Genomic DNA, 10924 nt, shown 5'->3' with positions numbered 1-10924 from the left:
CACACACACACACACACACACACACACACACACACACACACACACACCAGAGATGATCGTCACACTGGTTATTGAGGAGACCTGAGAGGAGAGCGGTTTACAGCAATGACTCTGGTGCAGACCTCCAGATTTCCTCAATAGTTTGAATTGGGTGTTTGCAGAAATGTCTACAAAATGATGCGTAAGACATCCAGGATATTTAGGAATACAACATCTTGAGTTTGAATAATTCAAAGCTTTAGTGAAGCAGACACGTGAAGAATATTTGCAAATACTATCAGACACACTGAGTGTACAGACAATTAAGACGACATGGAACGAAAATATATTATTGAAGAGGAGAATGTTCGACGTATTTGTAGATAAATATCTCTGAAAGTGTCTCACAGACACTGAGATGATACAGTTGTACTCCATGAATCACAATAGAGCTGTAAGTCACTAACCACAGCTACACACCATCTCAGTGTAATGTACGACGGGTACTTTAATGCAGAAACACGAGACTGCTGAGATTTACAGAAGCAGTGAACACACCTTCCATCCCAGAGCGTGAAGCCCCACCACGGCTCCGTAGTGGGTGCAGAGCGGTCTCACCGGGTCGGACAGAACCTTCTGCAGCGACAGCAGGATCTGGTGGTAAAGACCGCTCACCAGATCCCCGTGAGTCCTGGAGACACGCACAAAAACAAACAGAATGCTAATGTTGCTCCGCGTCTGCTGGATGTGTAAACAGGCCACAGAATGCTAATATGTTCGCCGATAGAGCAAACGGTGGTCATATGTATTAATATTAGGACTGGGCAAGTTAACACGTTATTATCCACCCCCCGTGACACGCCCGGTCCGGAACCGTCGGTCCCTCCTGTCTCTCACACACACACACACACGTGCACGCGATCGTCTCGTTACAGGATCAAACGTGACAATATCAAAATACATATTGTCGTGTTTTTAAATAAACATTTAAGCACGTGAGAACAAACTGCTCTTAACTCAACTCTTCATTAGCATTTATTACAACCCTCCAGGTTCCCATGCTTCACCTACATCCCCCTGTGTCCTAAGTCCCTCCATGTACAGCTTATCACCTTCTATGTACCAACGTACATTTATAACAAATACCACACATATTACGGTAATAAGCGTTGCATATGTGTCTGACCAAAATACTTTTTAGAGTTTTTAAAGTTGTTTTGTTTGTAATATGTATAATAAGCATATCATTTAGTTATCGCTACTGAGAATTTAACAAACATAAAAAAACATGACGTAGATAGGTTTGCAGTTTTCAAGGTGTATATTTCTAATTGCATCTCTAACACACATGAAGATAAAGTTGTGAACACCAGCTGAATATCTATTATCAGAAATCATTATAACTGTAATATAACTGATACTGTGTAAAGGGAATACTGCTGTTAAAAAGAACCTTATTTGTTTAAAGTGTTTGCAAACCAAATGTTATTGACCTTTTGTTCATTTCTTTTAAAATAAAAGTGCACTACTTTTGAATTCATTATTGAACTTTGCGCATAACAATGCAATTAATCGCAAAACAATCATGCGATTAATCGCAATTAAAAATTTTAATCATTGCCCAGCACTAATAAATATTTGTATTTCCACTGCCCTCAAGCGGCACAACAAAAAATACAGCAAACTGAACATTTTGCCCAGAAACCACAGACTCAAGCTAGCTTTGGACCAAAACCTATTAACCCATGTGACAGAGAGATTTGGGGAGAGATCCAGCTGCAAATAATTATTATTTTCAGAATTTCTCATTGAAGGAATGAATCGTTTTGAGAATAAAATGTGAGAAAATGTCCATGAAAATGTACTAAAAGCCAAACGGATGTCCTCAAATGTCTTGTTTTGTCCGTCCAACAGTACAAAACCCAAAGACAGTCCATTAACTGTCACATGAAACAAAGAACAAAGAATAAAGCACAGTTCACATGATTGAACTAGGTCAAATTAGGGATTTATGCCGAACAAAAATACCAAAATGTTTTCTTAATTTTCTGTTGATTTATCAACGTCTCAGCTGTGGTCTTAGCCACCTCAGATATGATGCACTTTGTTAAATGATGCCGTATATTAAGAGGAATATAAACTGGACAATGCTACACTGGCTGTGAGAGATGCTCTTTAATATGCAGGAATATTAAACAGTGACTGAAAAAAGGTTTCTGTGTCATGATGGACAAACTGCTTAAGAGACATGTGCCTCATTTCCACTGCATGGTTTGGTTCTGCTTGACTCGTCTTAACTTTCGGTACCAGTTATTTTTCTCCATTTCGTTTTCCACTGCAGATAGTAGTGTAGGCGGGACTCTTAGCTGATCGTAATAGCAACGACCAATGAAACTGCCGTGATCCTCAACACTACACTCTCTGAATCCTTTCAGCAACCAAACAGGAACGTCTGCATCTCGTCAATTGTACAGCGTAGAATACGCCAAAGATATACTTTTTTTAAACTGGGTCGAGTGAATAAAAAAAAATTCAGTTTGCTATTGACAGAAGCTTGGCTATTTAAAAATCTGTTTGTGCAGGATCTGGTGAGGATTCTCTCTGACCAATCAGCAGCCTGCAGCGTTTTAGCTCCGCCTTCTAGGGTCGGCTCAGCTCGCTTGGAACCTCGACCGAGTTGGTACCAACAAGAGGACCGGGTACCATCCAGAACTTTTGACAATGGAAAAGCATGAATGAAGCCGTGACGTAGCACGCTGTGGAACAACGCAGCACTACTGACTTACAGAGTACATTTCACAGGTAAAAACAGGCCTGAAAATGCTCTAATTTAAAGATGCTGCATGTATTGTAAAATATGAGTGATCTCCTATTTTAACTCTACTGTTTATTTTACAAATTATTTGTTTCATATTAAGTACAAGTATCCCTGCAGACACATGTATGGTATTCATGTGGTCATTTGAACCCTGTGGACAGAATGCGGGTCAGAGTAGCCAACAGCTCGTTGCTCACCAGAAGATGTGGCTGAGGAGCAGAGCAGCGTAGTCCCTGAGGGTCCAGTGGTCGTTGAGTGGGTTGATGGAGGCGGCCAGCGGCTCCAGGATGCAGTACATGACGCTGGAGACCAGGCTGCGCACGTAGGAGCCCAGGTACAGGTAGGGGTTTTGGACCAGGCTCTTCACCATGTGGAGGAGCCTGTTGAGCTGCTCCAGGTCGTGGCTTACTGACTTCACCTGCACAGAAACAGCCACACAATCAACATGTTTACATTTGCTTTATCTACTTTTTAAAAATATGCTAGATTTTACATCTAAAATCGCTTTACCAGGACATTTCCTCCAGTCACCGTTTGTTTGGATTAGTTTAAAAGTGAATTATCCACGAGACGTGATCATGGGACAAACCTACCCCGCTGATGACGTAAACAAAGTACGGCAGGAGGGCAGCGATCTTGGAGTTGGACTGGAGGTCCAGCAGAGCCACCTGAAACACGCAGAAGAAACGGGTTGGAACAGAGCCACTCATTAGCCGGACTGACCCGTGCTCAGCAGCAGTTTACCTTCATGAGGTGGGGGTCCTCTCCCAGGATGGCCCGAGTGATCTGCTGGTAGTACTTCAGCAGGTCGTCCGACAGAGACTGCACCGCTGTGGGAACTGAGACAATGCAACAGTCAGTGACGAACACTGGACACCTCCGTCAGGGTTAGACGGATACACTCAGTGACATACATTCAATTTAACCTATGCTGTAGATACAGCATGAGAAATAATAAGGAGCTCAACGTGAGACGGTGTTTCTGTGCCTTAACTGCACACATTTCAAATGTAACAGGTAGAAAACATCTCCAGAAGGATGCCTCCTTTAGGGGCTAGTGAGCATGTAGTGATCTGGTCAGAACCCTGGATTTGAATAAGGCGGAGGATAGTTTTACATGCATGTTCAATAAAATTCATTTCTGCATGTTTTTTGCAATATAAACCAAATAAAGGACTTCAAATTGAACCACTTCCTCCATGTTTATTTTGTTGCACACAGCCTGCCAGTGACTCAGCTGTGTGTTGACTTGTCAATACACTATATCACACTCGTCATCTTCTGCTTTACTACATTGTGTTGCATTTCTGTGAGCATGCACCAGAGTGACATTTGACAAGATTAAGCACTGCGATTTAATTCACATATTAGGGATTCTGTCCTCCTCGCATTCACTTCCTTGATCATGAGTAGAGGAGCAACATCGACGACTGTGTGTTGAGTGCGTTAATAATGATGTGTCTGAGTCTTACCTGTCCCCTGAGGCTCCAGGTTGCCTTTCCCATCCAGGTAAGACACGTTTACTGACAGCAGCAGAAAACAGGAACAATGATTAGTAAAAGATACCTCCTGATTTAAAAAAAAACTTTCAGCATCAATGATACCTCTGTGAATAGTTTATGACGGGGCGGTAGCTCATACCTCGCACCAGGGTCTCAGCACAGCCCTTGGGGATGTTGGTGGCCAGAGCCAACTCCACCAGGTTGATGTCCCGGTCCTCGATGAAGAAAAGCTCTCCTTCTTTCACCGGGCGGAAGGGGAGAGCATCCTGGGCCCCGAAGCCACACACGGCCTGATGAACACACGGAGATAAAGAAGCTGGAGGCACCGATGGCCGTAGCATGTTCACGTCATGTCAGACTGAGCTGTTCAGACTCACCTCCACGTTGCTCCAGCGCAGAGCTCTGTTGAAGTCCTCCACCGTCAGCTTCCTCCTCTTGGCATGTCTCATGAACTGAGAGCTGCTCTGTGTGGGTCCAAAACAACACGCAGTCAGTACTGCACCTTAGATGTTAGATCAAATAACGTGATGAAGATTTGTCCATTTGTGTATGTTTCCTATTGTAAATGCTGATGAAGCTTTTAAACCTAAATTCATCTTTTCAGTGTGAAAGAAAGATTTCTTTCCTGACTAAATGGAGTGATTGCTTCATACTCAAAAGATGGATGTTAGGTTCAGTAACACGTTAATGTTTCAGTCATCATGGAAACACTCACCTGCGTTGCCTCCCTGAGCCGGTAGCACACGTCCTCGGCCAGCAGAGCAGCCACATCGTCGGCCAGCTCCACGCCTACACTCTCGGCCATGAGTTTGACGGAGTCCCGGGAAACCTCGGCGAAGCGGCGCTCCTCCCGGTCCGCCATGCTGGCGGGGGCGACTCGGAAACTGAGGAGGAAAAGTACCTTACGTTAACCCTTTGAGACCGTTTGTAAGGCCCGGTACATCTTAGACATGGAGGCGGCGTGGAGGGCGCCAGGTCTTTTAGAACTTCTGGGGCTCCCTACGTAAAGGCTGCAACATCTGGTGTTTTTAGGTTTAGATTTTGATTATATTCAAATAGACTCGTGCTTGATTGATCAGCCATATCCCGAATTCACATATCCAATTCGTTGCAGGTCTTGACTTTTGGTGTATCCATTATATGATAGTGACAATAAGACAAACATCTTCCATTTACCACCTTTTCCAGTAGGAACTCGAACAGTGTCCTTATGCTAACAAAATTAAATATGGGTTTCGTCTATCAGCTGGAACAAACAATTGAAAAGTGAATATTGTGAAATTATAATTTACGTTATAGTGACGCGAAGATAGCTACCACTGTTTTGCTGTATAAAAGTGTGTTACTGCGTTATTTAAGATAACACTAGATAGTAAAATACAATGAGGCAACCAAATAACGTTACCAGCCTGAGCCATTACCGGTTGTAGCCAGCTACAATCACGTAAGATGCTACTAGCTTAAGTTTACTGTTTAACGACAGAAAAAGTACAATGACAAATGTCAAATATTTGAACTAGACTGTACCGTCTTAGCTAAGAGCGGCTGTTGGCCGAGTATCGGAGTCAGAGGGAAAGTTTGCATCAGCGTAGCTCCTCCAAACAGCAGGCGCTCTATTAACAGTCAAGTTAGCCAGCATGAGAAAGGAAATCAGTTACGCCCTTCAAAATAAGACGACATTGGAGCGCGCAGAATATTTTTGAAGAGTGACACTATTATGATTAAATGCAATATAATAGGGAAATTATAGAAATTTAGTGGGGTTTTTTTTACTTTTTCTTAATCCAAGTGAATGAATTTGATTAAAACGCACCACATCCGGTCTCATTCTTGCCAACTTGACTGCTACATATTGATTTTCCCATTTCCGTAAACTAGTGACGCGCCAAGAGGTGAATGCCAGTGATTGGTGGATTGCATTGAGCTACAGTTCAATTAATAGAGGCTTTAGCCTTTTCCGGTGTCTAGTCAGACACCGGCGGCTCTTGTATTGCGGAGTGTTTGGTCTGCTGTGATAACCCAAAAAGATGAAGGGGAAAGAGTGAAATGCCAGATATTGGTTAGCACAGTTTGTAAAGAATAAGTTTATTGATAACCGAAAAATTGTGCATTAGTGGCCTTATGGGTCAAAGAAAAGTCTTTGTATCATGACAAAACTCCTTGATGCCGTAGCTCCCATACCCCTGCTTTGTGTATAAAATATTTAAGAACAGTTTCTGCATTCTATATTTCTATAAAAAGGTCATGGAAGGCCTCTGGTCAGTTAAGTTCTTACACACCCAACTTGGGAAGGTTGTACAATTGTAATGTTTAAACAATGATCAGCTTACAGTCTAAAATATTGTAAACTGTAGCAGTAAGAGCGAACCAAGGGACCTTTTCTGTAGCTCATTATCGGTGTCCTTTTTGTACTCACATATTACTGTAGTCACACTGATTGATTTCTAAGAGACCTTGATGCACAAGCAAACCTTACAAGTTCAAAAAAAACAAAGACTTTCACAGCAAGGTTAGAAATTAAAATTAGTTTATTCATGATTCTGAGGTCAGACATTTCATTTACTCAGTTCATTAATAAAGTATTTACAATAGTTAAAAAATTGAATTACACTAATAGCAGTAACTGTAGTGATTCCACAGACTTCATATCCAAAACTACCAGACTAAATCTGCAATTTAACAGTTCAAGTCCTGCTTGAGCTGCTGACACAAGCTCTCAAGTCAAACAACCTCAACTTAAAAAAAATATATATAATAAATACCCTCGACAAGAGGACTTAAAAAATAAACAATCTATTTAATTGAGCTGTGGTGTTCAGTGCTGGTTTCAAACTGGGACCACATCCAGTTAGATGGCCCTGTTGTCCCAGATCGCCTGGGCCTTGCTGCTCTCCAGCTGCTGCAGGTGGAGGGCCAGTGGCAGCAGCAGGTCACTGAGGTGCTGACTGGAGAAGGTGAAGGCGTTGTGGGCACTGACCTCTGCCGGCGGCGTGGCGAGAGGAGAGTCCGACGGAGGAGAAGAAAAGGTGGACGATATTGGAGAGGAGGAGGTGAAGAGGGAGGTGGGGGAAGGTAAACCAGAGCTGCCGGACAACCCTCCTTGGAACTGGTCGGTTGTTCGGATCTTGTTGGGGAGGCCGTGCTGGAAGCGGCAGCGTGTGCCGTAAAGGCAGAACCCGAAGGAGCTGAAGGTGCGGCACAGAGCTCCGCGGGGCTTCCACTGTTTGGTCGGATGTTGGAGGAGGGGGCTGGAAACGGGCACAGGCATCTCCTCTCCTACGTCGGGCGACTCCGAACCGCTGCCGACATCTCCGCCCTCCACATGTTGGAAGTTGCAGCGGGTGCCGAAGGGACAGACGCCGAAGGAGCAGAAGGTGCGACAGGGGACATTCCTGCGGCGGCGCAGGGCAGGGCGCTGCTCGGCATCGTCGTGGACAAACAGGCAGCGGCTGCCGTAGTAGCAGTAGCCGGTCGTGTGGAAGCCGCGGCACAACTCCGTCTTGTACTTTGGGTGGCGGAAGGGAACGTGGAGCTCGTGGAGGCCGTGGGCAAACTGGCAGCGCTCGGAATACTTGCAGACACCAGTGGTGGAGTAGCTGGTGCAGAGCTCGGTCTTGTAGCGGGTGGAGCAGACCCAGGGGCTGAGGGTCGGGGAGGAGGACTCTACAAGGGGGAGCAGGGCCTCAGCCAGGGAGAAGCCTTCACCGCCACAATCTATGTCCGATTCCTCGCTGGACAGCAGGTTGTCCACCAGCATCTCATCTTGGTAGGAAGGCAGGAACAAGTCATCACTTCTGGCCTGAAAACAAAAAAGGTTCAGAGTTTGAGTTGAAGGTATACAGCACATCATCCATATTCTCCTCACTTCATGAGAAGTCACTTTGATCTTTAAGAAAAGATGTCCACCATTTATTAGTGTCCAAATTCTGCCTGTGGAATGAGCTCTATAGAGTGCCTTTGTGTTGAGGGACTTCTTCTGCAAACAATCCCACAAGTCAGAAAATGTATTTGAGCTCCAACTCCTGTGAGTTAGCATAAGACTGCTAAATGCTGTTGGTTGTTCCCTTCCATCAACTTCCAGTCTTTCAGAAAAAGGCTGCATCTAATGATATTGTATTTATTAATCCATTAATCTATACACTCCCTCCAAACAAGTTAATTTAACAAATTCCCAGATCCTCATGCGACATGGAATTATTTAAATTATTCTACCATTTACCTCAAGACTATACAAACACAAGTAGCAGTCATGGAAATGGAAACCCTCATTTGTCTGATCAATGATGTACTAATGTTATTGCCAATGCCAACAATACTTCACGTTACAAAAGAAAGTAGGTCCTCATATTTAAGACAAATGTAAAAAGACTTGCCTCAAACATGACTGCAAACAGATGGAGTTACTTGTGAGATTTTGAGAGGTGAAACCTGGCAGAAAACCCGGTCTAACGAGCAGAAGGGTGTGTTAGTAGAGTGACCCTGACCCTCCTGCTCTGTAATGGAGTTACAAGCAAAGGTAGAGTGTTCCCCTCTTAACTTTTAAACCGGCTTTCACCTCCCGCCTCCTACTTGAAAATGAGCATCAGGTGTGCTCGAGCACAACGTCACGAGTGTGTCCCCGGCGACCAATCAACGCGCTTGAAGACGGACCAATCCGGTTAGCAGCTGTGACGATATCAGCGTCACAGTACCTGCAGCGCTAGCAAACATTGGCTAACGCTAATGTTAGCTTAGATGTGTTTGTTTGTCAGGTGAAAGAGCTAGTCTGGCACTGGCATACTGTATAACATTTCATTTTATTCTAACATTTTAGTCATAAAAAGATTGAGTAGAGACTGGTTTATATTTCTATTGCGTAAGATATGAAATGATAAATCAGAGTCCAGACATATGTTATATAATAAGCTGATCATATTACATTATATACATATCTGTATATGTCTATATATATATATATATATATATATATATAAATAAGTTATTTTATTTTACATTATATATTATATTTATATCAATATATATATGTCTATAGATATATATAGGTAGATATATCATGTAAAGTCTTATCTTATATCTATAGATATAAGATAATACTTTAAATGACAAAATACATTCGTGAATATAGCTGAATCCAGCCGGTGTGTATGTATTTCTGATCAAATACAGGGCTGTTTGTGGGACACCATGATGTCTCATTGTTGTATGCTCATAGTTTCATTTCCTTCATTGTTTTGTATTCTTTACCGTCCGTCAGTGACAAACCTGATTAGTTCTGTGCTGGAGTGGATGTTTATCACAGGGCTCAATCCACATCCTCCGTGTGAACACACCGTTAGAGGCGAGGGCCTCGGGTTCATTTCAGGTTTGTCGAAATTAACACCTCAGTCGGAAGTATTTCAAACAAGCCTTCTAATTAAAAGCCGTCTGATAGGAACACAGCTGAGTACAAACAGACAAATATTTCCTTTAGCCAGGCTAATCGTTTCTAATCAGACCCAGATCAGGAAGTCTTCAATATGTTCATACCGTCAGTAGAAACGCACTTCAGATTCATCCAGAAAGGATTTATCCCTTTATTTTCTATTCTTTTGACATTTTAAATCACAGTGAATGTTATTTAGTTCTGTTTTTGAGAACTAGATTTAATCCTGAAGTAGCAGGAAACACAAAATAATAATAAGTCACCTTCTTCACTGCTCAAGCTGTCAAGTATTAATTGAGGTTTGGACTCTAACTTCAGGACACTGACTCACAAATCTTTTCCCTCTTTATTTGTGAATATAATGGAATAAAACAAAAGAGAAGAATTTTACAATAAATTAAAAAAAACCTGTGGGTGTGTTAAATGATCCCACCCAACATGTAAATTAAAGTCAGCTGTTTATGCTCACCAAAAATTTGCAAACAGACATATTTAGAATAACTTGAAGGAAGAAAATAATTGAACTTCCCAAAAAGAAATAAGACATAAAAAAACTTAAAAACAGATTCAAATAACACATATTTGCACTGCTTTCATACACAGTATCATACCTCATTTACACAGTTCTGTGGTCCGTCAAGATAAGTTTTTAAAAATCTGAGATGAGGTGTTCCACATAACTGCACCTCCAACTGAAAACTGTGGAAGGAAACGGTGAGTGAATTGTAAAGAAATTGAAATACAAAAGCACCTATCTTATGTTTATTGATGCCAGATTATGAAATAATGGGTCAATATGAAGATTCCAGCTAGGTTGTCGCCATTCTAACAATGTTTTTGTAATAAAAAGATTGAATAGTGATTGGTTTTAGATGTGCTGGCCCATACTTTATTGCAGTTATGTCTTACTCACTGTAAAATACACAATCACAGCTAAACATCATTGATTACCAAAGAACTATTACCCCCCCCCTTTTTTTTTTTTGATAAAGTTTATGTGGAATAAGCACTTTTATTATAGATTTTTACTCACTATTTGATAAAAGAAATGACAGATGCGTTGGCCTTGTTCATTGTTTTCCATGACCTTATAATGAGCCCTTCATATCTACATAGAGAGCCGGTCCTCTTCACTTGTACCACCATATTTCTCCAGGAGCCCAGAAAGGACAAACCAAACACTGGCTCTAGAGAGAGCCTCTC

At 42.3% G+C, this 10924-nt stretch overlaps 2 protein-coding genes across 2 annotated transcripts; both read right to left on the bottom strand.

Annotated features, from left to right (window-relative positions):
• Positions 1–22: 22 nt before the first annotated feature.
• On the bottom strand, positions 23–5921 carry LOC116377355 (TAF6-like RNA polymerase II p300/CBP-associated factor-associated factor 65 kDa subunit 6L). The gene is made up of 9 exons (XM_031838975.1): positions 5827–5921; positions 5015–5183; positions 4677–4763; positions 4439–4589; positions 4270–4320; positions 3542–3636; positions 3391–3465; positions 2995–3215; positions 23–670 (listed from the first exon to the last, which is right to left on the bottom strand). Exons 2-9 carry the CDS (start codon positions 5159–5161, stop codon positions 517–519), a joined length of 981 nt encoding a protein of 326 aa, XP_031694835.1. The 5' UTR covers positions 5162–5183; positions 5827–5921; the 3' UTR covers positions 23–516.
• An 888-nt stretch (positions 5922–6809) lies between these two features.
• LOC116377356 (mRNA decay activator protein ZFP36L2-A-like) lies at positions 6810–9175 on the bottom strand. Its single transcript, XM_031838976.1, has 2 exons — positions 8673–9175; positions 6810–8098 (listed from the first exon to the last, which is right to left on the bottom strand). Exons 1-2 carry the CDS (start codon positions 8679–8681, stop codon positions 7148–7150), a joined length of 960 nt encoding a protein of 319 aa, XP_031694836.1. The 5' UTR covers positions 8682–9175; the 3' UTR covers positions 6810–7147.
• Between the last annotated feature and the right edge of the window lie 1749 nt (positions 9176–10924).

Source organism: Anarrhichthys ocellatus, unplaced genomic scaffold (assembly GCF_004355925.1).
Source record: "Anarrhichthys ocellatus isolate YVR2014 unplaced genomic scaffold, GSC_Weel_1.0 scaffold1151, whole genome shotgun sequence".
Lineage (NCBI taxonomy): Eukaryota > Metazoa > Chordata > Actinopteri > Perciformes > Anarhichadidae > Anarrhichthys > Anarrhichthys ocellatus.
Note: the sequence above shows the minus strand (reverse complement) of the source record. Positions and strands in the feature narration are given on the sequence as shown.